Here is a 27694-nt window from a genome sequence, read left to right on the forward strand (position 1 = left end):
ACTGGCCTCCAAACCTGAAACTCAGAACTGGCAAATAGGGCTTTTCCTAGTTTGTGCAGCTCTCTCAGGAGTCCTGGGATCTGCCCTTGCTATTTGGCCGCCTCTCAGCTCCGTGTGGCTGCACGTCCCTGAGTGTCTGCATCGCCAGCCATCCAGGTGTGGCCCAGGGTTCTGCACACGTCCTCTGTTCTGGGGACACCTTGGCGTGTCCCTGTGGCAGACTCATTAGCTCTTCACTTAGTGTCTGTGCCCCAGGACGGAGTGAGGTTCAGGCTCTCACCTTGTTGCCTTCTCCACACACTTAACTAGACCAAAGGGAGCATCGTAGGGCAGGTGCCTTATCTGGTGGGCTCCCGGAGTCCCCATGGAGGGGTAAGGCAGGAGCCTCAGTTCCCCGGTGCTGAGAGGGAGAGAGAAGCAGTATAGCCTTCTTAATTCTCCTACCCCTTATCATTTGTCCTTCTCCTCCCTCCGACCCATGACCAGAAAACTGAGAGAAGTTTCCTTTACATCTCCTGTGTCCTGTGCTCCTTCCTTGCTGCAGCCCCACGATTAAAGCTGACAGCTGGTCAGGGGTGTCTTCTTTGCCCTGGGAGAAGAACTCAAAAGTCTGAGGCTCTCCTGTAGCCTTTGATTGTACAGATTTTCCCTGCCCATGGAGCTCGGCTCTGAAGCCTAGTGTCTTCCTACAAAGTCAAATACCTGTCGTCCAGCCCCAGGGTAAGAAGTCTCTTGACCCAGGCTCAGCCTTGACGTTAGCATGCACCAGTGTGCTATTGGCCAAAATATTATTCCTATTACCCACTGCCAGGGTGTATCACTGAGTTCAGTGGCTTGTCCCCGTGGGAGAGGAAGTCAGAGGGTTAGAGGTTGGGTTTCCTAAAGAGAGACGGAGATTTGCCCAGGGAAGGGCTGAAGAAGGAAGCACTCGCTCTGAGAAATGAGACAGCAGGGCCACCCCTGAGGCCAGGCAACGCGGCTAAGAAATGCACCAGACAGGGGTCCTGGGGGCCTTTCACCCCGCAGGGGCCCGGGGATAGAATTCAAGGGGGCTTCCATGAATTTGGTTGGGAAAGAATGTATCTTTATTTTCATCAACCTCGAAATGGAATCTAGCATTTTCTCCAGCTGTAAACACAAGCCACGAGGTGCCCTGGAATTAGCAGTTACTGTGACTTTGTCACTCATTTTCCTACAAGGTTACAGCTGTAACCATTATAATGTTGTTTACACCCACCACCACGACATTTCAAAATTATGATAGCTTATTATTTAAGGCATCAATCTTATTACTTAAGGCATCAACAAAGAAGCATATGTATGATTATATCACACACTTATTTTGTTTAATATTTTGACACTGTACTTAAATGTAATTGATTTCCTTTGTTGTTGCCTCAATTATTCTATTTCATGCATTTAAAAACATAATTCACGGGCTTCATCAGACTGCCAAAGAGATCCGCGCATAAAAATACCCCTTTAACAATATGTTGGGGGGACTCTAACAAGATTTATTTGTATATTGCAATCACCCCCCCCCCCACTTGAAATTCCCCAGTTATTCCCAAGCTTTGGGTAAAACCTGTGATTGATATCCATCTGCTGTGTGTTTGGTGGGGTTGCAGGGATTTGAGAGAGGCTACGGCAAGGGAAATCGTGCTCCTGCATCAGCACCTGGGCCCCAGAGGCTGGCGACTCCTCTCGTTGTCCCAAGAGTCCCGGGTGTGAACCCCAAGTGAAGCTGCCCGGGGCTGAGATAGTGCTCAGCCGGTAGATGGGAGCAGGTAACAAGAATCAGGAGGATTGACTCGGGAACAGACCTGAAGCCCGCCTGTTTCCCCCCACATAAGGAGATAACCCCGGAAAGGGAGTGAGGCAGACATTTGATTAACAGCAGCGCAGAGGAACTATTTATTGCTTTCCCTTAAGTATGTTTCATCAAAAGTCTGTGTGAACACGGGCCAATTAATTACACGCTCTAAGGGCCCCCTCTGGTTGTGGAGGGCACCACTTGCATAGTGATATGTGGGGGGCCCTCCATGGAATGTGCTTGTTATCCCTTCTCCTGAAAACCTGGCTTGGTTGCTGCTTCTGCCCCTATGGCACCCACAGGTCGGGATAACTTAGAGACCAACGCTTTTCTACCACGATGTTCAGAATTATCCATCGGCTTCTCGGATCACTGGGAATGCCCTTATCTTTACTACGCCCCCAGCGTCCAGTTCTGTCCGTGTCCCCTGGAAGCAGAGACACAGCACTGGGTGCTGGTAGATCCAGGACCCGTGAAGGAACACCGTGGTAGCTTTCCGATATGGCCCCCAAGTTCTTTGAACCTCCTCCCACCGATAAGTGAGGTCTCTGTCTCCGCTTCCTGAATCTAGGAGGATTTGAACTGCTTTGACCACTAAACGTGCCGGAAGTGATTTTTACAAGGCAGTGTCGTAAAACGGCCAACCAGGTCCTAGCTGGTCCTCCCAGAAGGCTTGTCCCTACTTGCTTGTCTTCAGACCCAGAGGCCATGCTATGAGAAGCACAAGTCACATGGAGAAGTCGCACGCTCCCAACTGAGCCGGTCCTTCAGCCTTCCCAGCCCAGGCACCAAACATGTGAAGAGTGACCAAGTGATTCCAGCCCCAGCCACCGGAGTCTTCCCAATGGAAGCACCAGACATCACAGGGCAGGAATGAGCCATCCCTACTGGATTTCTGACCCACAGACTCCATGAGCCTCAGATGTTTGTTGGTTTGTGACACCCGCCCCCGAGTTTGGGGTGATTTATTACAAAGCAATAGTAGCCAGACTAAGGAGAAATAAGAGGACCGGAAGGAACAGGCTCCTACAGTGGCCACATGTGGGCCACTGGACTTGGCTCCAATAGGAGAGACTGGAGGAGGAGCACCTCATGGGACAGGCCTGAGGGGCACTGTGTCTCTCAGTTCCCTTTGAACTCTGTGATGGGCAAGACGAACTTGATCCTGAGGCAAAGTGCTGCTTTATAGAGCCCTCTGCTAGCAGCAAGAATATTAAGGCACGCATTCCGCTGTCCCTCCCCTTCTCTGTCCCACTTTCTCAATAGGAGCAAAATGCTCAAATTAAAATTTGATTCAAACACCAGGGGTGTGCTGGATGTGTTTGGTCTCGCCCAACAATTCTAAATTTTTTCCCAAAAGGGCTTCTGAGAATTATGGGGTCATAGCCCAAAACACAGCCCCCTGCAAGCAAGAAACCTCTTTGGCCATTTTTATCTTAAAAACTAGCATTCCAGAGGTGCCTGGGTGGCTCAGTCAGTTGAGCGTCCGACTTCAGCTCAGGTCATGATCTCACTGTTTGTGGGTTCGAGCCCCGTGTCGGGCTCTGTGCTGACAGCTCGGAGCCCGGAGCCTGCTTTGGATTCTGTGTCTCCCTCTCTCTCTGCCCCTCCCCCACTTGTTCTTTCTCTCTCTCTCTCTCTCTCTCTCTCCCTCAAAATAAATAAACATTAAAAAAACTAAAAAAAACTAAAAAAAAATCTTTGTAAACCCTAGCATTCCACACCATAACATACCAGCTTTTGTTTGAATATTAATCCATCTAAGATCACTGGCCAAGAGGTGAAATGGACGTTGACATGAGCGTGGGCCGTGTTTATCCTATGATGTCGATACTTTCTGGCCCGTTGCCACATCCCCCATACAAGGACCAGAAAGACAGGCAAACACACTCCTTATGCCCAAAGCCCTTCCAAAGAAAACAAATTCCTAGGGGCTAATTGGCTTGTTGAGCATGGGGTGCCTTTAGAGGATGCTTATTAATATCAATGTTAATCATCGATTTGTGGCATGTTTCATTAGAAGAATCACACCGAAAACAAATGGATCCTTGGTGAAAGGAGGATTCTGGAATCTCCGGGTGGGTGAAAGACTGATCAAAGCTTCTTAGCTAACGATCATTTGTTATATTTTCTGAGCAGTCCAGAATGGACACTTGGTGCATCTAGAATTTTTTTGCTTCATGAAGACTGCGCTCTTGACCCCTTGCTCTCTCACTTCCTAAGGGACGCTAGTCCACTAATTATCACCTTCAAGCCTTTCTCCTCTGTTGTCACCATCCCCTCCATTCCAGTGTCCCCTGTCCTCGGAGGCCCTTCCATTAGGCAAATTGGTACAATAATTCTAGAGAGCGATTTGGCAAATCCAGCGAAAGAAAAAGCATGTATACTTTCTGACCCAGAAATTTCACTTCTAGAAAATTTATATTTAGATATACTTGCACTAGTTCATAAGGATAAATATACAAAGATGCTCATTGCAGCACTGCTGGTGGGAGCAAAAATAGAGCAGCCTCAACAGCCATCAACAGGGCACTAAGTTAAATAAATCACAGTACAATAGAAAACCATGTTGGTAATAAATTGTTAAGTGAAAAAAACACTTGCGGGGCGATGTGACTACTAATAACAACAAATTGTGCATATTTGGATGGATAAGTGTTTATTTATTCTATCTACATTATACAGCTGCAGGGGGGGTGCCATTCACGTCGGGTACTTGTTTGGGAAGTGAATGTGGTGCCCTGGAGCTGTACCACTACGTGTGTGTGTGTGTGTGTGTGTGTGTGTGTGTGTGTGTGAGAGACATGCTCTCAGGCACGCCCTGTGCATGAATTTATCTAACACATAAGCTCTATGGTATTAATCTATCTCTTCCATGAGCCTATAAACCACACGAGGAAACGATTATTCACCTTATCCCCGGCACTCAGCACAGAGCCTGGCACACCAATTTAGGGTGTTTGAATGAATATTGGTGTGCGCATTCACTGGGCCTAGGGTGTATCAGTTACTTATCATTTGCATTGATCTGAGAACCAGGCATGTCCTAAGGAGAGGAAATCAACATTTAGTATGTGATTTCTAGGCTCTTACACAAACACGACACACACGCCCAGGGTTCCAGGCTCGAACTGTGTTTGGAAAAGCTGAATTAAACAAAGATAAACCGCTTGCTTTGCTGTAGAGCATCTCTGAGATTTTCATATGCATTGATATTCTCCAAGAGGTAGATAGATCATGGGTTATCATCTGAATTTTGCTGACCGTGAAGCACTTTTAGAGGAATATTTATTTACACTGATGTTCAGAGCCTCCTCAATTTGTAACGTGTTGCGCTAGAAGAATCATCACAAGTAAACAGAAGCAAATAAACCCCGGATAAAAGAGGACTCCCAAGGTAGGGTCAGACAACCTCCTGGAGAATGAGAGTCATTCTAAGTCTCTTAGCTAAGACCATCTGAAATCCCAACTGGGCGGCTGGGTCTGGAGGGAAGGGAAGGGAAAAGAAGTGGCCAGCACAACAAGGGAGAGAAAAGCATGATTGCTGGTGTGGCGATGTGGCAGCAGAAACCTCCCCCCCACCCAACCCCAACAGGGGCTTCTGAGGACCTGGCAAGGCTATCAGTGAACATCCCAGGGAGAAGGGAATTGGGGTCAGCAGATTTATGGGTTCTTTTTGGAAAGTTCCTGATTTAGTAGGCACAGCCCATCAACCGTAGAGTTTGTAAACTCACCCAATAGATTTTGATGGGCTAAATTTTGAACTGGCTCGATCTTGGCATTGCCCTTTGTACTTAACACTCTCCTTTCTTCCAGCCAGCATATGATCAGTGGACTGACAGGGACAGAGGCCAGATCACAGTGAGGGAGGGGTGAGAAGTAAAAGAAAGGTAGAGCATTAGAACAAGAGTAGGAAATGTTTTCAAGAAGTTTGAGCAAAATGATAACATATCAGCTTTTTTTTAAAAGTTAAGTGACATGAGAACGAATGTTTATGATTGGGGGAAGAAGAAAGAGATTGAAGAATAATAAAGGAGGTAAAATTGATGGAAGAAGGTGAGAGAGGGTGCCGGAAATGAATGCCCACACAAATGTGGCAGGTGGTCCTTGGACAGGTAGAGGGACCCCCTCTTTCACCATGATGGGAAGGGAGGAGAAAAAATGAACCAGAATGCAGAAAAGGTGACAGGAGGATGGGTAGAAAGTTGAGGAAGTTTTTTCTTGGGGCCTTTGTTGTATTTGTGAAGGAGGAAGTGACATGGTTTTTAGAAGAGTGAACAGGGGTTGAAACAGTCATGGTGAAGAATGTGAGGGGACCTGACCACTAGAAGAATCTAGGCCACATGGAGGACCCACTGGGGTTGAAGGTTGTGAGTGCGTGAGGTTGCCTACCCATGCCCCGTATCCATAAAGGATTTTCTTTCACAGTGTTTCCACATCCTGAAGTGGGGACAACAATGGTAAACATCTGTAGAGTGGGTTGTCAAAGAGAGGAGCACTCCGCGTGAGCTCTCAGAGGTGGAGTGTTCTAGAAGGTGATAAGATGATGGCTCAGGCCACAGGAGTGAAGCTGGAGAGGGAAGAAAGTCACTGGAGTTGAAGTTGAGGAAATAGGAGGTGAAAATTTTGGCTGGTCATCCACAGGTTGTCTTACTTTCCTCAGGACGGATACAAGACTTAACAAGCCGCTAATGTATTCAAGAAGTGTGGTGATGATCAGAAGGAAAGCAGATGATGGCCACTAGGAGAGACTGGAGGCGAGATTTTTACACAGCTCTTAAGGGTTTGTGGTATGAAGGTCTCCCAATAGCCTGTTCGGGTGAAACATGTCACTGTTCCTCTCAGGGGTCCTGGAGGACCTCCCCATTCTCCCAAGTGTGTGTGTGTGTGTGTGTGTGTGTGTGTGTGTGTGTGTGTGCGCGCGCGCGCACACACACACACACACACACACACCTTGCTCCAACAAGAATGGGTCCTCTTCTCTGTTTTAAGTACTAACATTCCCCATAAGACATTTTAGAAAGGTTTTTGTGAGCAAAAAAGCTGAATATCACTGATGAGGCCCAACCCTTCCTAACCCAACAATGAGCCGAAGACCATCTAGTGAGTTGATGGAGGTTCCCACCGCTGAATCCCACTACGGTAGCGTATGGTGTGCACTCTCCCCTAAGATGCCCCCATGGCTACTGCTCATTGATGACGCACCCTCGTTAGGGCTGATGAGTTGAGTGCTGTTGAGGTCCGGCAGAGCCTGGAACCCAGGGGAGGGAGGAACAGTGGCCATAGTGGGGCCATGAAATTCCTGGACACCTTGGGACAGGGTGGAGAGGATGAAGAAGAGAAATGAGGATGGGCAGACTGGGGGAGGGCAGATTCTGGTCGATTCCAGCCCAGCTAGGGAGGCCAGCCTAGTAAGCAGGCAATAAAGGTTGAGTTCCTTCTGCCTCTCCTATGCAGGACCTTAAATCATGGAGGAGTTTATGGGTCTTGTTTATGGAGAGACTCTTTTTATAAGCTATTCAGAACAGGGGTGGGAGGGAGACATAGGGAGAGAAAAATTCCCTTTGAATTTCCATTGCTTTCAGAATCAGCAATTTAATGAGTCATGCATTCTGAATCCTTGCTTTGTCTACACGTTTTCATTTCAAAATACTAAAAACACTTTGTTTGGAACATGGACTATTTTTAGTTCATATATCAAGAGTCCACATCCATTTCTCCCCATATTAGAAAAACTTCCTTCAGATTGGGTTGGGGCAGCACCAAAGCGGTAGGGCTGTTTACTTAGCTGTAGTTTGTGGAAGCCACCTGGGCATCTCTCTGTTTCCTGGGGGCTCCTTCCAGCTGGCCATCTGGGCCTACTGACGATCCATGGGTCAGCTCTAGAACTGGCCCAAAGACCCCAGATCCCATAGTCTGGATAAAAGGGGAAAAACATCCCCTCAGACCTCCAGGCTGAGGAATCAGCACCTTGGCAGGCTAGAGGCAAGTCAGGTCTTCAGGCTGACTCAAAGAAGTGAAGGAGGTCCCCATGGATAGGTCATCTCCTTCAGGTACATCAAGAGAAAGCCTCCCCACACTTAAGCAAAGACAGGAATAGATTCTTCTGCAGGATTCTTCTGTAAATCTCAGGAGGAGATCTGGGAGGAAGGCTGAAGGTACCAAAGGGTACCCTACTTCTCCAGTCCCTGCCCTCTGCATAGGGTCTCTCTCCACCCTGCACTTAGAGAGTGCCCCCAGCCAGTTTTATCTACCTCACTGTTTTTGTTCCATCAGTGATAATTCTCTCGTCTGGGGACCACTTTCTTTTAAACCCTCCAGCTTAGAGCATTAATTGCAAGTACCTTTCCAGCACTTAATGGACAGCCAGCCAACTTCAAGAATGGGTTACAAAATCCAATATCTCAAGGAAGTAGGGTGATGAGGTACCCACTTCTCTGGCCATTGCCTTCCTCTCCCATCTGTGTATTTATAGTGGAAGAAACCGTGCCCGTGCCCTCTGACTCTCTTCCCCTGGACCCTGTTGGTTTGATCTCGAATGGACAACAATGAGCCTATTCCCAGGGAATTTGAAATTGAAACCATGCTGATTCTCAGCTGAGGCTAGTTGCCAAATTGGCAGCTATCTGACATGGATAATTTTCACGTGGACAGAGAAACTGAGGAGATATAGATAGGCAGAGAGAAGTAGTTTTCTTGGGTTTACTGTGTCCCCCTAGGCCCTCATTCCAGCCACCTCCGAGGCCTTGGATTCCACGAGGCAACCCCCATGTCCCTAACCCCTGCCTAAAGTCTTCCAAATATATTTCCCTTTCCATCTAGGAGAGCTCTACCTGACTTCTGTTACTTGCAACCAAAATGGTACCAGGAAGGGGGAGAATGACCTGGGGCAGGAAGATGGGACACATCGAGGAGATGCCTCCCTACTTTGTAATTTTGCCTACTCTGCCCGCACCAGGCATAACCACGTGGGCCACCACACAGCCTGCTTCAGGGGCTGAGGAGGCCTCTGATGCTCTGTAGGCTAGCCCTAACATTGTCCCCTCTGAAGGAGTCTCCAACCAAGGAACAAAGGACCGGGACACAATGTGCTCCGCGAGACAACGTTGCTGGGGACCGTTGTGAGGACATGCTTCCGGTAGGCCGCGTTCCTGTCCCCTCCATGCCCAACCCTTGTGTTGAGACCCAGACCATCAAACCCCCCTCCCATGGCCCCACCTCATCCTTCTTTTTAGCTGTCTTGCTCTGTCTACTGCACAAGGAAATCTTTGAGAAATGTGTGAGTGTGTCCCCAAGGAAGGAGTAAGTAAATATGGGTTTGTGGTGATGTGAATGCATGATAGGAATAATCCAGGAGTCATAGAGACCCTCGGCGTGGGGCCCACAAAGAATTAATGCCAACCCCCCAGGAGAAGCCGATGGTGTGGGAGAAGCAGATTCTTTCCGCCTGGGCCACTGCTGCCCTTGGAGACAGGCAAAACTAATCTGTCCAATTCATGCCCATCACAGCTCTGGCCCCAAATCCTAAATCCCAAAGCCGCAGGAGCAAATGAGGAAATATTTTTTATTGTGGGAATATGTTGAGCAAAATGGTCTTTCTGACTCCATCAGACTTCTTTGCTGCTTCCTGTACGATATCGTCATGGCCAGTAGGGTAGATGACTATCCTTTCCACATTTGCCATTTGCCACAACCCCCACAGGACATGCAGAAGAGTCTCTCTGCCCCAGTTCTGACCTCCCTCCCTCAATATGTCCCCTACTTTCCCAGGGCAAGGACCCAGGATTCGATCACTTATCCTAGGCTGAGGAAAGGCCGACCAGGAAATTCACCCTTGGAATGGACCATTCTTCCTCTTGGGGCTCCTCTCCTGGAAGCGGTAAGCTGGAACGGGGAGGCCCAGCCCAGGTCCATCCTCCCACCCTAGCCAACCCTCCTGATCAGAGACTTGCTCCAAGCCTGCCCTTCAGCACACCATGCCCTTGGCCACGGGTCTCATCAGCCCCAGCTTTGATTTCCCGAACAGTAAGTTGTGTTGGAGAAGATTCTGGATTGAACCTGCAGTCTCGTCCCCAGCCCCTGGGAGAAATCACTAAAAAGCAGGAGCTGTAGTCACCAGATATATTCCCACTTCCTTTTTTCCTCCTGCAGCCCAAACCATAAACTCACGGCCCCCACCATAAACACTTTCGGTCCCTCCTGGCAACCGGTGGCAGAGACGGCTGGAGGGCCCATTCCCAGTAGCCCGAGGGAGACCATTCCAGAACATATCCGATTCTATGACTCACCGCAGACCAACTCCTTGATCACGTAGATCAAAATTTCCCTCTGTACAAAAAACCTCCCGGAGTTGAAATTCCTCTTGAGTTTTTACAGCCTTGAACGTCTCCAAGGGCAAGAAAGAGAGCAGGACTGAACCCGTGTGGCTTGGGGAGCACAGAATCCCTCCCCCTCAACCGACCTCCTCACCTGTAAGAGGGGAGAGGCAGGCAGGCCAGTGGTTACGAATGTAAGTTTCGGATTCAGAGAGATTTGGGCAGGAATCCTGGGTTTCCCTTTGCCTGGGCCATCTGGAGAAAGTTGTCGAATATCTTACTTTTCTCCCGTAAAAATGGGGTTAATAACACTCCTCCGGGGTTATTGTGAGGGTTCATTGCCAAGACTGGGAGACTGCGAGATTATCTTTGCCAAGCTCCTGCTCCCATGCCGCCACGGGGTACGCACTCTGTAAATGATATCTGTCCTTCCTAACAAGCACCCCCTAACCTAATCAGCTCCTGACAGGGTCAGTTTGCAAACCCATCCTCTTGCTCTGTCCACACGTCTCAGATACAGCCCGTGGAAACCTGTCAGGCTCAAGATGTGCGGTAAAACCTCTGTACCCAGCTGGGACGCGCATCCTCTCAGGACCCCTCCCAGGCGTCCTGTCCTCGCCCCCACCCACAGGACACTCAGACGCTCGGCAGCAAAGGCTCCCAGCCCCCGCCCCCGCACCACCCCCTACCTGAGGGCTGAAAACAATCAAGTCCTGAGCAAACACTCGAGAAAGCGCTTTCTCCGGGGGGTTTGGGGGGAGAAGACTTGCCAAGTGGGGAAGTCGGGGGCCTGGCTCCTCGGCGGCTCCTCTCCCCCTCCGGGGGCTCCTCTGCCCCCCTTTTCCTCATTCTCAGGCTTCCCCTCTCCAGGTTGCTCGGGCAGCCGCATCGGAGGTCCAGGGCGATGTTCTCAGGGAGATTTGCGAGCACATCAAGGGAACGTCAGCGGAGACACGCGGTCTGCAAGAAGTTGACAGAAACTTACTGCCCGCCCGGTGCCGCTCGGTTATTTACTCAACGTCGGTTGCCTAAATTATTTACACCCTCCCTTCCGTGTTTAAACAGGACAATGCACAACCCGCACAATCCTGGCACTAAGAAGTATAATTACAGTTGTGACAGATGTTTAGTTATTAATAAGGCCTCAATGTCACCAGAGGGTATTACGCAACAAACCAATAATGTGCCTTTGGAAGCAACCTTTGGAATATTTACAGGTACTTTTCCGTTCGGACTCCCGGGGGCTCTGCTGTAGTATTCAGCTACAGTGGCCAACGTGATTGCAACTTGCAAGAAAGCCCGGCGCCTTGCCAGCATAATTTGTTGCCTGGCTGTTGACATCAGCAGAGCCACAGAATCAAAGTGGGGGCCAGAGTTAGAAATAGCCGTCTTCGGGAGGGGACTCTTGCCAAGCCTCCCGGCTTGTGACGCTGCTGGCGATCCCGGGGCAATGTCGTCCTGTCTTCTGTAGACAAACCTAACAGCGTCCAAGACTAGTTTCCTTCACCAGCTTCCATCAGGCTTGTTTCCCACGTGTACTGAGCCGCTGGGTTCCCTTTACGTCAGCATCTCTCCTTTTCTCTCCCACACCTGGTTAACCCCTTCCCATCCTTCGTGGTTAACCCCTTCCCGTCCTTCGTGACGGGGCTCAGGTTAAGACACCCCTCGTCTGGGCCCACTTCTGCTGTTGCCCACAGTCTCCGCCCCTCTCTCCCGGCAGCACTGCGTTGAGCAAAGCTCCAGGCAGGGAGTAATTCACATGCACGCCCTGTCATGGGGGCCCGGGCGGGAACAACCTTAAAATAACTGGTTGTGCAATAAGCGCTTATTGAACTAACACTTGATAGATATTGGTTCTCTTTGGTTCCATACTGAAGTTAAAAGGAAAGGAAAATAAAACAGAGTCTCAAGAGGTGCGAAGCACAGAGAGTTCAGCTGGAAGGATCTTGGTGGTGAAACAAAACGAGCCCTGGTCACCCTACACCGAGTCCTCGTCTGAGAGAGCTGGCCCCGGGGGTGTCTGCACATTGCAGCTGGCAGTGGCCTCTCCCGGCAACAGGCAAATGGGTCTCCAGCCCTCACTCTGGGTCCCTGCCCGTCACCTCCTGGGAAAAGGCTCCCAGCTCTACTTCTGGCCTTCTCGATCTGATGAGAGGTCTATTTCTATGTCTGGGAAGCATTCCGCCTGCAGAAGTCAGCTCATAGGGGATAGGCTCAGAAAATGCCTTTAGGAAACACAAAGGCTTGGGGCGCTTGGGTGGCTCAGTCGGGTAAGTATCTAACTTTGGCTCAGGTTATGATCTCAAAGCGATTCGTGAGTTCGAGCCCCGCGTTGGGCTCTGTGCTGACAGCTCAGAGCCTGGAGCCTGCTTCGGATTCTGTCTCTCTGTCTCTCTCTCTCTCTCTTTCTCTGTCCCTCCCCCACTCACACTTTGCCTCTCTCTCTCAAAAGTAAATAAACATTAAAAAAATTTTAGGAAACCTAAAGCCTTGAAGAGGTGTGTGCGCATGTTATCAGTGTGTAAACTCTGGTTGTGACTAAATGCGTGGTAGGCACTGAATGTCAGCCCCATCCCAGCCCAAATGAGACAGGCTCAGCCATACGTAAGACACATCCATGCAACCCTACTTATCTCCAGGGTTGCGCGCACACACACACACACACACACGCACGCTCACAGACAGGTCTTCAAACATTCACAGCCTATGTGTGATCTCACACTCACATCCAGCCCCTGCCCTTGGACATACAGCCACACAGCTGTACACACTGTCCCCGTCAACATGCACCCACAGGAACCCTCACACATGTAGGCACACAACCCATACCCGCACGCACTATGGCACCTGCTGACCCACACGTGCTGCGCACACATCTGTACTCCTGTCATCATCTCTAGTTACCACGTTAAGTTAAAAAGGAAAAACAAGTGTCCTGTGTCATTACGGTAGAAATACAAAACTAAACAAAACAAAACGGTGTCATTTTATTTTCAGATAGGCTTTTAGTTGCCATGACAGGCTTCGCACCATGAAAGTTGTGATTGGTGGCAAACACGGATTTCAAAAGAGAGTAATTAGCTCCCCATATACAAGAACTTCCGACTATGCTGAGTCCCCTCCCTCATCAGTGCCCTCCACGCAGAGTGGACACCAGGGCAGGGGCACCCCCCGCCAGTGCTAGCCTGGCCGCCAAGGCAGCACTAGGACCTGCCAAGAGCTCTCAGCAAAGGATGTCCAAGCTGATGGTCACAAGGGCATTAGAACCCAATCCACTTAATTACTTGGAACTTGCTCCTAGCTCAACAGGAGCAAGGCTCTCAGGGTGCAGCTTCCCCATAAGGAACAATTACACCTGCTCAGCTGGCCTCTGCTGCCCTTCACTGCAGCACTCGTGATGTGTCAGAGAAACACAAAGCTGGGGGCTGGTCTCTTGGCCAAAAGGGGACTTGGCTCTTCCAGCTGGAAGCTATCTCCCCAGAATGCTCCTCCCCAGGTCAAGGCTGGCCTGTCACACAATGGGGGATACCAAAGGAGCCCTCCATAGGCTGGGGCTGACGGCCCAGGGTCAACTAAGTCGGCATCTGGATAGAAGATGGACGTGCATCCTGCCATTTCTCTAGGAGCTTCTCGAAGACGAGAGCCATGGTGCACACACCTGCCAAGTCCCTGGTGGCCGTTATGCACCTTGAGACCCATAGTAAATACCTGCTGAACGTAACTCTTTGTCCCCAGACTAACTGCTTATCTCTTTTCCTCATGAGAATCCTAAAGGCAATTAACTTCTAGAATTTCTCCTTCACGCCCCTTTGCCACTTGTCTTTATTACCATCTGAAAGGTCAGCCAAGAGCTGGTTTCTGAGCCCACGTTTTGAAGTTAGAGCTTTGGGCTAATTCCTGGACCCACAGTGGTGTCCTTCCTCTTCAGCTTTTCATTTCAACAAATGACCCAATCACTTCCTTTTACATCTAGAATGTTCCTTGAGCACTGCCCATCCACTGTGAGGCACTCAGGGCCACTCAAGGTGTCGCATCTACTCCATCTCTCTTACCAACTCATAATATGCAGAGACTGGGGGTGGTGAGGAGTTTGAGAACAACGGATAATTGAATCAGGCCATGCAGGTCACATCCTGACTTTGCCGGTTATGGGCTGTGTGACTTTGGAGAAGTAACTTAACTTCTCTGTGCTTCAGTTCCCCCATCTGCAAAATGGGTCTCATAATAATGGCACCTACTTTTTAGGATTATTGTAAAGCGCTTGGCACAGAGTAAGTACTACGTATGCTAGATATCATTATTAATTCCTTTCTTTTGCACCTAACAGGCTGAACACCCACTCTGTTCAGATGGGTGTTGGGCTGAACCTATAGGAGGTTAGGGACAGACACAGCCCCGAAGAACCCAGAATCAAGATGGGAACACAGACACAAAGCATAGACCAAAGAAGGGGCTGCTCTCACTTCTTCAGTTCAATGAGTCAGTTTGTCGTAAAGAGTATCCAAGAGGAGGGGTGCCTGGGTGGCTCCGTCGGTGAGCGTCCGACTTCGGCTCAGGTCATGATCTCGCGGTCCATGAGTTCGAGCCCCGCGCCGGGCTCTGTGCTGACAGCCTGGAGCCTGCTTCGGATTCTGTGTCTCCCTCTCTCTCTGCTCCTCCCCCACTCACACTCTGTCTCTCTCTCAAAAATAAATAAACATTAAAAAAAAATATCCAAGAGGGGAGGTTCTAATTCTTCCCTTCAGTCCCACCATTTAAGAGCACAATGGATCCCTGTGCCTGCCTCTGCGGAGGGGAGAAGTAGGGATGCAGTCTCCATGAATCGGTCAACCTCATCATTCCAGCATCCATGTCTCTGAGCATCCCGCTGGGTACACGGGTCACCGGCAAACTCAGTCCTTGGTAGACTGTCGTCCCTTTTGGAGTGTCTGAAATTGCAATCACTGTGGGAGCGAGGTATGGCTGAAAATCTAATGTTTATGATTGGAGGGCACCAGCTTGCATTTTTTGGCATAAATAATTCACAAATACGGGGTGGATGCACCCCAAGTACTGCCCAGACTGATTATTCAGACTAAGACCCACTTCGAATGTTTGCCAAGAATGCTCCCCCCCATTCTGACCACATTGGGCATCAGGTTAGTCTTTTGTATCTTGTAGCCCCTGCTACATTGTACAGTTGTTGATAGACACATTATAAGCACAACTGTATCCTCTGTAATGCTCAACAAGGGTTTTGCAGGTGGATCTTTTCTCTCAAAGCCCTCCGTCTGTGTGTCGTCAGATTGATCCACAAATAAAATTTATTTTTGTTATAATGGAACGTAATTCTAATTAACACTTTGTTCATCACTTCTTTCACTTGCTACTTTTTAGCATAGTTCAAGTTTATTTGTAGCATATTTCCCGTACTGCACATTGTTATTAATTATAGTCATCTTGCTGGACTTCAGGTCTCTAGAACATATTCATCTTGTAACTAAAATTTTGTAACCTCTGACCAACATCTCCCTTCCCCTCCCCCACCCTCTACCCCCTGGAAATCACCATTCTATTATCTGTTACTTCTTTTTTTAGATTCTGTATATAAGGGAGGTCATGCATTATTTGTCATTCTGTATCTGGCTTATTTCACTTAGCATAATATCCTCCATAATGTATAATATATATATATATATATATATATATATATATATATATATATATCACACACACATTGGAATATTAATCAGTCAAAAAAAATGAAGGAAATCCTGCCATTTGCTACAACATGGATGAAATTGGAGGATTATGCTAAGTGAAATAAGCCAAATATGTGTATATCTGTATACACACACACACACACACACACACATATATATATATATATATACCATACACACACATATATATCATATGGATTATATATATATATATATATATATATATATATATATATATATTTAAGAACCTAAGTGCCCATCAATAGATAAATTGATGAAGGAAATGTGATATATATGGGATCATTCATTCATTTTCTTCATTGATTTATCCATTGATGAACACTTAGGTTGTTTCCATACCTGTCTACTGTGAATAATGCTGCACTCTACATGAGAGTACAGATATCTCTTTGATAGTGATTTTGTTTCCTTTGGATATGTACCCAGAAGTGTAATTACTGGATCTCATGGAAACTCTATTTTCAATTGAGGAAACTCCGCACTGTTTTCTACCGTGGTTGTACCAATTTACACCCTCACCAACAGCGCCCAAGTGTTCCCTTCAACATAATTCTGTTTGGAAGCTACCTTTGCACAAAACGTTGAGCGGAATGAGTGGTATTTAGCGAGGTACAGCTTGCTGAGAGCAAGAAGTCGGAGGTAGAGTGTGAGGTCCAGCCAGCCCCAAAGCTAAGTCTTGCATTTACTGGAACACATGGGCACTGGAGCTCCTTCTATAGGATGCATGTTGTCAAAGAAGAAAACACTCTGCTCAACGTGCTGATGAGCAATAAATTCTGACCCTTGTGCTTTGTGCTTATTGCCTCTGAAGCTGTCCTCCTGCAGAGGACACTTCACTTAAAATATTTTAATACCAAGGAATATTCAAAAGCTCAAATAAAAGATAAAAAATAAACTGCTGGTTTGCATTAGGAAATGTCCACTGAGTTTCTGAAAAATACAAAAGCACATGCTAAATGTTCCCTTAAATGTAACAGAAAAGTGAAATTCATTTTCTCCCTGTTTCTACCCCAAATCATTTAGATATATAATAATAACATGGATACCCAGACAAAGCCAAGATTCTAATCCACATCTAAAAACTGTAAGTAATTCCTCAAAAGCACCTGCAACATAATTCTGCAATTGCTACTCTTCAGGAGTCCCAATGTCCCTTCATGTCCTGGCTGAGAGTCACATAAGCAAAACACCCTAAATCCTGGTTCCTCAAAATGAAAACCAAGAAATATAAATGGCTCTGAGCAACTCAATAGAAAATTGAAAATCGCAACACAGTAGGAAACTGGATACTTCCTTAACATAAATACATATATATCCACATCAGTTCAAGAGTCAGTATCCAGCCTCTTCTTTTTGAGAAAACCCCAGAGACTTAATTGCTAAAATCAAGATAAAGTCTCTATCCTCACTACTATTCACTGCATTGTTACTGTCTCTGTTACTATTCCCACCGCATCATCGGCATTAACCAATATGATTAGACAAGCAATTAGAGGCATAAGATCAGAAAGGAAGAAACAAAATAAAACCAGCTCTCCTTCAATAATATAATTATATATCTAGAAACCCAAAAGAACCCATGAAAACCCTATTGCACATAATAAGAGAATTTAACAAACTTTCAGGATGTAAGATTAACATATAGAACTTATTAGACTTCATATATAGAAACAATACTGAGAAGAAGTAACACACAAGCAGAGTCTGTTCACAATGGCAAAAATAAATAAATTAGAAGTGTTACATATTTAAAAGTTCTATCAAAAGGAAAAGTAAAGGAATTCCTAAAAGTAGAAAATAAACTAAAACATGCAGACACGACTATATTTCAGGTCGATGCTTAACTTTGGAGAGAAGGATTTTTTTAATCCTTTAAAACTTAATATTTTGATTGCACATCCCAAGTGAGATAGAGCCTAGGGAAGAAATCATAAATAAATTAATGTTATTAGGAATCAAGATTTTCTGTGGTGCAGAAAAGAGACATAGATATAAAATTTTAAAGTGAAATAAGAACCCGAAAATTTAATTTGCATAACAATATTAGTATGACTTCAGGATTTATTTTTGTCTTTCAAGAATATGCATGTCCCAGGGCGCCTGGGTGGCTCAGTCGGTTAAGCATTCGACTTAGGCTCAGGTTGTGACCTCAGGGGTTCAAGAGTTCAAGCCCCACATCGGGTTCTCCCCTGCCAGTGTGGAGCTTGTTTCAGACTGTCTCCCTCTCTCTGCCTCTCCCCTACTCTCCTTCCCTCCCTCTGTCTCTCTCTCTCAAAAATAAATAAGCATTAAAAAAAAAAAAAAAAGAAAAGAACATGCATGTCCTGGCTCTGTCACTAAAAAGCCTTGACAGTTATAAAACCAGCAGCAATGAGCACCACTAGAACTCATACTGTGGTCTCTAAATACCATTTTCAGCCATAAGGACTCAGCTCTGTGGGAGGAAACATCAAAGTCAGGCCTGAATACAGACAAGCTCCCAACGACGTCATGTGATAGAGGAGGCCAACTTTAAGACAGGTCCAATGGCCAGATTCGGAATAATCCATTACTCTGAAAATGGATATGAATGTAACTGCTAGGGCACCAACTACTCACTATTTTTTTAAAAGAAATGATAAATGAAAGGAAATAATCAAGCAATTTACCCTGCCTTTCTATATAGACTGTTGATGATAACAAGTTCTTTAGAGAGGCATCACAAGTAAATTAAGAAGGAACGATAAAATGAAAACAACCCCAAGTAAGAAGTCTTTAAAATGGTTAGAAACAAGATGTGATAAGCATGGATCTTGACACCTTATCTTGCGTGTAAAGTAAGGGGACACAATATGCTCTGGACACATGGTCAGTTTTGCATTCGAGTGGGTTTGATATTCACTAGTGTTTGCTGAGGTAAGTAGATGAAGAGGCCAGGTTAGAAACGAGGGCGTGGGACAGGGGCTTTTTCTTAGCTTTCCTTGGCTGAGTAAGATGGCATAATAGAGTTTCTGCCACCCTTGCTGTGATCACTGGCGCGGTAGCTCGGATGGTCCCTGCAGATGTGCTCAGGGTTTGGAATTAGTAGACACCTAGTAAATGTTTGTTGAATGAATGTGGGATGCTGTGAAGCCCGCTACCTACAGGACGTGCTGTGAGGCATTCCAAACAATCCGCCCTCACTCTGAACTCTCTCACTTACAAGTATATCACAATGGCTAGAATGTCCGCAATGACAGACATTCCTTTGGTCCGTGACCTTGTTACGGGAATTGTTCTTCGACGTGGAGTCCCTGGGCAGGGGCGCACGGTGATTTGTTGTAAGGTAAGTGGCAAGTAAGCTGTGACTAATGATAGTAAGCACATCTAAGAGAAGAGTATCATTAGTCTTCATAGTACAAGGATATTAGCATAACCAGGGAGTCCTGCATGGAACGTAGCAAGAAAAGGGGGGGGGGGGGGCATCTGCTGTCTCACTTTGGTCTTCAAAGTTCCCAGCGGGTTCATCCCAGCAGGATTTGGGGTGCAGCCCCAGGCTGCAGGGCCCACTTAGCCCTGCTGCGACCCCTGACGGACCCCCGCCACCTTAATCTCGCCCACTCCCTGCCGTCTTGGACCCACATCCAGCCTCTGACCTGAAGACACGGTATAGGAAGTTCCTCCCAGTGACTCCCACTCGTTGTACTGGCAGAGGAGGCAGCATCTAGCTTCCTTTTGCTCTGATCCCCTCATAATCAACACCAAATAATACCATACCTCATGTTCCGAGACTCTAACTACGTTCGTGTTTTAACATCTGTGAAGTCAGGGAGACTTTTACAGTCGTTGACATCTAAACCGGATGAAATACCTAGTAATGGTTGACCCAAATGAAGTACTCCGTGCCAAGCGTGGGGTTCTAGGAACTTGACATGAATTTATTACTTAATCCTCATGATAACTCTGGGAGGCGGGTCCCAATATTAATATTATCCCCATTCTAGAGGGGAGGAACCTGAGGCACGAGGCACAGAGCTGGTGAATGGCGGAAGGAGGAACATGCATGCTGTGTTCCCAAACATGGCTCCTCTCCCGAGCCCCGCAGTAGGGCCCACTAAGTTTCTGCAAAGAGGCTGAGGTTGTGCCCGGCTGGTGCCCCTCCTGCCCAGCCCTTGGGGATCCCCCAGAGCATCCTGGCAGGGTCCCTCTGGCCACCCACAGCCTCTCTCTTTATCTAGCAGGCATACAAATGCTGTCATTCCTGCATGTGCCGTGGCCCCAACATGGTTGGCAAACGTGGCACCCTATGGGGGACCTTTGGGGGCCAGGCGCGCTCTTTTTGTTTTCCGCTGCCCAGGATTCGGTCATGAACCCCAGTGTGGACCCTGGTTCCCTGCCTCCTACCACTTCCCCTCATTCTGGGGGGGGAAGCCCTGCCCCCAGGGCATCCACTCTCCTGGCTGGGACTCTTTTCCCCGGACAATGAAAGATACTCAAGACAGCTCCCAAATACGGACCCAGAATGCCCAGACCCCACCCTGGCTCACTGGGGCGCAGGTGGGCCTGCATGCCCAGGGACAGCCATTGGATGAACTGACCCCCAGCCCCTGTCCAACCCCCCATGCCTGTCCCACTGAACCTGTTTTGGGAAAACCAAACTGGGACACCCAGTCAGTCAGAGAAAGACAAATACCGTACGATTTTACTCACATGTGCAATGCAAGGAACAACACAAATGAGCAAAGGTGGGCGAGGGAAAGAGAGACAAAGCAAGAAACGGACCCTTCACTGTAGAGAACCGTCAGTTACCAGCGGGGAGGTGGGTGGGGGGATGGGTGAAATAGGTGATGGGGATTAAGAAGTGCCCCTGTCGTGATGACCACTGAGTCACGTGAAAGTGTTAAATCACCATATGGTACACCTGAAATTAATATAACGTTATACGTTATATATATACGTTATATATATATATGTTACATATTATATACGTTATATAATACTATATATAAATGTAAATATATATAACACTATATATAAATTAATATAACACTATACGTTAACTAACTGGAATTTAAATAAAAACTTTTAAAAAATACCTCACATTCCAAATCAAGCCCCAGGCCTTGGTCAAAGTTCTCTGTCCCCAGCCTCAGGAAGTTTCCAGAACCTGTCAACCATTGGACAGAGAAATCCCCAATACACCCCGCTCTTCCTGGAGGACCCCTCTCCCCACCCCTAAAAAGAAGCTCCCAGATGATGGAGGCCACACCCCCCAGCCTGGCTTTCCTAGTAGGACAACATTCATCCATCTGCCTCCTGGCCATGGCTGGTCCTGCTCCGCCAGCTCCCTGAGAAGCTTCCAGAAGGCCACGCAGGCTGGCGCCTAGAACCTATTTGGACAAGGTCAGTCCCACCCTCTGACCTGGGGGCTGCCTCCTGCAGGGGAAGACATTATTAATACCTGCTTTTTCACTGCTGGGCGTCCGGGCAAGTTTTGCTACTCACACACGTGCATACATGCACGCATGCCCGCACACGCATGTTCCCCTTCCTTCTGCTTCCACGCCGTCTCTGAGGCTTTCTGCTTTTAAGAGTCCCCTATTGGGGAGCCTGGGTGGCTCAGTCGGTTAAGCGTCTGTCTCTTGATTTCTGCTCAGGTCATGATCTCCCGGTTTGCAGGATCGAGCCCCGTGTCAGGCTCTGTGCTGACAGTGCAGAGCCTGCTTGGGATTCTCTGTCTCCCTCTATCTCTGCCCCTGCCCTGCTTGCGTGCAAGCAGCAAGGTCTGGAAGGACCTCACTCCACCTTTCCCGACCCCACCCCCACTGCCACTCACCCTCACCCCAGTACAGGAGCATAGAACTTTCTAGAGATAGAGCAGAAGGGAAGAGTTTGGAAATGGCCAGCATAAATTGCCAGTGTGGGTTAGTCAAGCAAATGTTTGAGAAAGGATGTCCTGAATTTTCCTTAAGTCTCTCTCTCTCCCAGGACTGCTGAGACGCAGGAGCTGTGGGCCAGGGACCATGTGCCCTGTGTCTCCATGTGTCCCCACCCTTTGCAGTTGCCAAGTCTATCCCTCGCTCAAGCATTTGTTCCCATTTTTGTGACGTGACTGGATGGCCTGAGACCCCCACTGGTCATTTAATTGCCCTTCTCGACGGTGGTCCTCTTGCCTCCAAATGTACATCCTGAAATCCAGGGATGCTGTGGACTGACTGTGTCCCCTCCGAATTCACATGCTGCAGCTCTAACCCCCAACTGTGAGTGTATTTGGAGAGAAGGCCTTTATAGAAGCAATTTAGGCTAAATGAGATCATAAGTGTTGAGCCCTAATCCTTTGGGACTGTAGCCTTAGAAGAAGAAAAAACAACCACTCTCTCTCTCCTTCACCTTCTCTTGCTCTCTCTTTCTGCCACGTGAGGACACAGTGAGAAGGTAGACGTCTGCAAGCCAGGAAGAGCTCCCACCAGAACCTGACCAGGCTCTACCCTGATCTCAGACTTCCAGTCTCCAGAACTGTGGGAAAATCAATGTGTGTTGATTAAGCCCCCCAGTCAGTGGTGTTTCTTCATGCAGTCAGAGCTGGCGAGGTTTGCACCCTTCTCTTGGCTCAGCACTAGAGTCTAATTCATACGAGTGTGGGATCCTTATTATAAAGCAGCCAGTGGTGACCCCAGTGCCTACAGGGACTGGGCGGTAACATAAAGATACAAAAAAGCCAAATGTCCAGTACAAAGGTGGCAGGAGACCATGATGGAATGATTCCCCTTGTCCAAAGGGGTGGCCACAGCTCATCACCAACTGACTGTTGCTGTCGGGATACGTTCCAGTATGGCCAGATGGAATGTTTAAAAAGGAACTGGAAACGCAGATTGTTAAAGTAATATATCAGCTGATTTTTAAAATGCCGGCGACCGCGTCAAAAGTTTTAAGACAGCAACAAAATAAAAAACACAACAACGCAAGAACAACAATGGCAGACCTCTTTGTGGGCTAGCTCTGGTCCGTGAGCCATCTAGTTCACCATCTCATTTGGGAGGAACCTCCTGGACAATTCTGGAAGCCAGAGCAGTGATTCAGATGGTGGGACCCCAGCAGTAGGAAGAGGCCTGTGCATGGCTAGGGGGCATAGATGTGGCCCACCGGCCTCACCATGGGGACCTGGCTGTCTGGTGCAGGCCGGCTCTCGACTGTGGCTTCCCTCATCAGTGGTCATGCAGGTGCCTGTGCCCCATGTACTCCCCGGGGGCCAGGACCTCCCATCTAGAAGCAGCACAAAAGCAAACAGCCTCGGCCCCAGACTCACTTTGCCCGTGCGCTATGGCGACGCTCTTCCAGAAGCCGATCACGATGCCTACACGGGCCCCTTCCCTCCACCCTTGACACTTGCCGGTCTCCACCCGCGACGTCACACCCAGCTGGAATGCACTGGAATGAGCTGGTACAGGAGGCAGAGAAGTGCAGGACAGCAGCAAGAAGCCACAGGGAGCTGAGGCCAAAGCCTCGATCCAGGGCGTGCTTGGCCAAAACATGCTCCAGGCACCAGGACGGCTGCCAGAGCAGGCTCACCTCCTCGGGGATTCCCAGTAGAGGCCTGAGTCCTCATCTAGGCTGCAGACCTGGAGACATGCTCAATATGTACGGCTGAGGAAGGTCCAGATAGGCATCTAGAGGCTGGGCTTTGGGAAACACCAGTGCCGTTGGGTGCCCTCCACCCTGCCTCCCAAGGAGGACGCGGACGAGACCTCCCACGCAGCGGACTTTGGTTGCCCAGAGGGCTGGAGGCTGCAGTCTCCGGCATGTCAGAAGCATCCTGCAACCCCTACTTTATCCCTCCAACCCAGATGAGACAAAGATTGGAAGCCAGGCAACAAAATCAGGGTACAGAACCACCAGTGGTTTGTGTGAACAAGCCGGCATTAAGGACCTAAACCAAAAGTGACAAGGAAATCAATTACAGGCCCGGGGAGGCTCCGCTCCCACCGAGCTCTCACAGCCCCTCTCCCGCCAGCACCGGTTCCTAAGTGACTATTCCACCAGGCCTTGTGTATTTGAATGTGTTCATTATATTTTAATATGATTATGTTCAATCCAGTAGACTGAAACAGATTTGTCCAGATGTATAATTAGTTTCTAAATGCTTATTATTCTTGGTGGCAGAGTTGGCAGAGGCTTTGAGAATGGAGAGGAGTCCATTAACTCCTCTTGTTCATTAGTCATGGTTGTGGGGACTCATCAATAGGTCTGGGGTAACCCTGGCTTCCCTGGGACACACGGGCCTCAGACTCCGTCGCGGTGATCTTGTGCTCTGAGCCCCACCCAGCGATCGCTGGGTCTCCAGGTTGACCTGGAGCTCCTCCCCCTCTGCCTGCCGGTTCTTCCCCATTCCTCATCTTTGGGAGGAGCTCTGTACCCCCACCCCAGGGGTCTGGAGGATGGCAGTCCCCACATTCACCATGGTGTCCCTAGCACCTAGCACAGGACCTGCCTGTGGCTATATACCCACCACTCCTGGGCACGCCCAGCTCACCTAGGGCTCCTGGAACTTGAGAGAGCTTTCCAAGGGGACAACTCTTTTAGACAAACCCTATCTCGATGGGCCTTCAGTGGCTCAGGCTCTTTACATCCTAGATGGTGACTTTGCTTCCTGGTTGGGTAGACCGGCCAATCCACTGAGAAGCAAGGAAGAGAGACGATCCCAGGAACACTTGGTTTTCCCTCACTGATGCCCAGGGGTACCTCTGGGCAGGGCATTTGCTGGCCATTTTTAACTCAGGGCTTATGTCTGGGTCTTCTTGAGTAATCCTTGGACGCTGGGCTTGGGAAGTACTCTTAGTCCTGACTGTGGGAATACTGTCCCAGCTCTCTTTCCGTAGCTGGCCTGGGAGTCATTCCAGGGATCTGCCCCATCTTCTGAGCATTCCCAGGGTGTGTATGCAAATCAGGGCTCACTATAACCCTAAGCCTAACCCTAACCTTAGCACTGTCTGAAGACATAACCAGAAAGCAGCTTGGGAAAATAAAGCAAGATGCCACAGACACATAAGTTGCATATGTGGGCTTTGCTCCAGCCCAGGAAGAAGTAGCTACCCGATCTCACCCTGCACCCCGCAGGCCGCACGACCTCTCACAACCCCAAACAGGTACCACTTTTCATTAGGTAGATGCTGCCTGGGAGGCTTCGTTCACTGCCGATGGATACCTAAATTTCAGGGCTCCTTTACCCCTGGCTGTCATGGGCTGGGGCCAGCAGGGCAGAGACAGGGACAAGCTGGGACTCACCTGGGCACCTGGTCCCTGGGATAAGGGACTTGCCTCTTCAACAACACCCAGCAAAGGCAGTAGAGCTTCAGAAAGAGACAGGCTGCTTTATTTCCCCAGATTCCTGGGCACAGAAACTCGGTGGGGCGGGCGGGGGTGGGGGGGAGGTCATCATGCTTCATTTCCTCATTGCCCAGGGCCTTGGCAGAGCAGGTGCTAAATTCTGGGAGCTGTTCTGGCCAGACACATGAGCGTGAGAGACCACAGCCCCCTGGCTGTCTAAGAGCTTGAGGGGAGGGGGCCCGTGCTGCCTTCAGACTCCACCCTTTGGAGAGGGACCCCGGCTGGTTGTGAACCTCCCTCTCCCATCCTCTGCCCCTAACTAGTCTCCTCTCTTCAGGGTACCGTCAGCCCAAGTGGCCCTTGCTTCTGGTGCCAAGCAGCACCTGGCATTGTGCTTTCAGCTGACTTAAAACGTTCCTTTCCAGGGAGATTCAATTTCAATACACATTTATCATTTATGCTGTTAATGCTTGCTCTTAACCCTTCGTGTAAATTTCCACCGTCTTCTTCCTCTCTTTTCACCTTTTTGGTTTTACCTTCTTACTTTGTTGGCTCTCTCTTTGACACTAATCGCATCAGTTTCATCTGGTTTTCATCACCTCGTCTTTATTTTTACTGGGTGTTTATTCAGAATGTGTGTGTCTAGTGTGTTTCCTTTTCTCTTTATTCTCTCTTAGTTTTCTTTCCATCTCAAACTTCGATTTTCCTACTTTCTGCCATTCCTGCATCCCTGTGCACAGGTAACCCTCTATTTACCTTCATGGCTTTTTTTTCTTCTGCTTTTCTGAGGTGCTAATAGGGCAAGTCTACCCCCAGGGCAGAAAGTGCCAGGCTGCACACATAGGTCAAGGGAAGAGGCTCCTTCCTTCACTCTGTCCTTGGAGAGCCAGCTCCCCAGATAATCTCATCCCAGGAGACCCCTGAGACACTGCCCCTGAGCCAGGGCAGGAATTATTACCTCCCTAGAGGGGGCCCATGTACTCTCTGGAAAGGGCCTTGCATCCTGAGGGCCCACACCACGTAAGCATTCTAGAAGGAGGCCTCACATTTTATAATAATCCAGCTGCTGGAAAATACATGCATCTAAATTTGTGCCTTCCTGCCAGCTGGCAGGAGGGGCCCAGCTTCCTGCCCCTGAGCAGGAGCCCCCAAGATTGGCCAACGCTCAGGAAACGCAGCAGAGACAAACCGGTACTGATCTGTGTCACATGTATCGAATTTCAGACCGGGACACCTTGTTTTATGGGATTTTAAGAAGACCCTTCCGTGGGGCAGGTCCTCCAGGCCCGGCTCCACAGAGAGACAGATGGGGCCAAGCAGGGCTATTCTGCTGTGACCACTGAGCTGAAATTCTCAGCTGAGGAATAGTCTCTTAGGAACCACCCTGTCAACTTCATCTAGGGCTTTGTTTTGGGGACGGTGACCAGCTATGGCCAGCACTGACCCCGCTGTATGCTGCTTATCTGCCTCGACCCTGCTGGGGCCCATCACCCACCGTGCGGCCTGCGGTGGGCTGCAATTCTCGCCCACAACTTCGTCCCCCCCTACCTAGGTGGCCAGGCAGCCTGCTCCTCTGCAAAGCCAGAGTGATCTTTGGAAAGTATAAGCTACATCACATCATGACTTGCTGAAAATTCTTCTTCGGTGATTTCTCATCCTATGTGGAACAAGATGCCAGTGCCTTACTGTGGTCTATGAGGCCGGGTATGATGATCCCGCTGTCGTCCACCTCTCTGACCGCCCACTCATCCCTGCCGCCGAATCCCTGCCTCTCCAACGCACTAAGCCCCTTCTTCCCTCAGCATTTGTATACCTGATGCTCCCTCTGGAGGGCTCACACCTAGATCCATGAATGCCTGGCTGCCCCTTATCATTCAGGTCTCCTCTCAATGTTACCTCCTAAGAGGCTGCCCCCAATCATTCTTCTACCCACTCCACATACACACTCCAGGCACTCTCCGTTTTTTGCCATCATAGCACGTATCACCATCTAAAATGATCTTCTCCGTCTACCTACCTACCTGCCTATCTATTTATTTGCTAAGCTTGGGAGTTCTGCTTCTATTCATCACACAGTAGCTCGTATTAAACCAACTCTCAGTTGTAAATAACAGTCGTAACAAATAGCGGTCATAAATTCTGGGCAATACATAAAAGACTCTAGGGCTCAAAAGGCACTGAGAGCGACCAAAAGTAGGAAGACACTGAAGGGGAGTTGAAGTGGAAAGAGCGAAAGGCTGAGCGAAACTGAGCAGCGTCCTGTTTTTACGGCTTTCACCCAAGGGCAGCCCCCCAAAACCATCAGTACCCTGTGAGGCTGGACACCGAAGTCTTACTGCTGAGGAATCGGAAGACAGAGCTGAGGGCATCCCCGGCAGCTAGAAAGGATGAGAGACGCCCCAGAAAGGAGAGGATCACAGAGGGAGGGACCCAAATCTCGTGAGTAATGCTGTCAAACCTCTGGTTGACCCCCAAAGTCCACACGGACAGGGCAGACTTGAGCAGCCCAGTCAAGCTTCAAAGAACTGAGTGGACACTTAGGCCACCATCCAGCTAAAACA

General features: G+C 48.7%; 1 protein-coding gene across 3 annotated transcripts in view; it reads right to left on the minus strand.

Moving 5' to 3' along the window:
• Window positions 1–27694, minus strand: part of CALN1 (calneuron 1) — a 530205-nt gene that overhangs the window by 479051 nt on the left and 23460 nt on the right. For 2 of the 3 annotated variants that reach the window (XM_078440486.2, XM_078440487.2), the window contains exon 2: window positions 10895–11088. In XM_078440486.2, the coding sequence (XP_078296612.1) occupies window positions 10895–11017 (123 nt within the window). In that variant the 5' untranslated portion in view covers window positions 11018–11088. Of the gene's footprint in view, window positions 1–10817; window positions 11089–27694 lie in introns of those variants that run through there. The other variant, XM_078440488.2, reaches the window with a different exon arrangement.

The sequence above is a fragment of the Panthera onca genome, chromosome E3 (assembly GCF_046562875.1).
Source record: "Panthera onca isolate mPanOnc1 chromosome E3, mPanOnc1 haplotype 2, whole genome shotgun sequence".
In the NCBI taxonomy this organism is placed as follows: Eukaryota; Metazoa; Chordata; class Mammalia; order Carnivora; family Felidae; genus Panthera; species Panthera onca.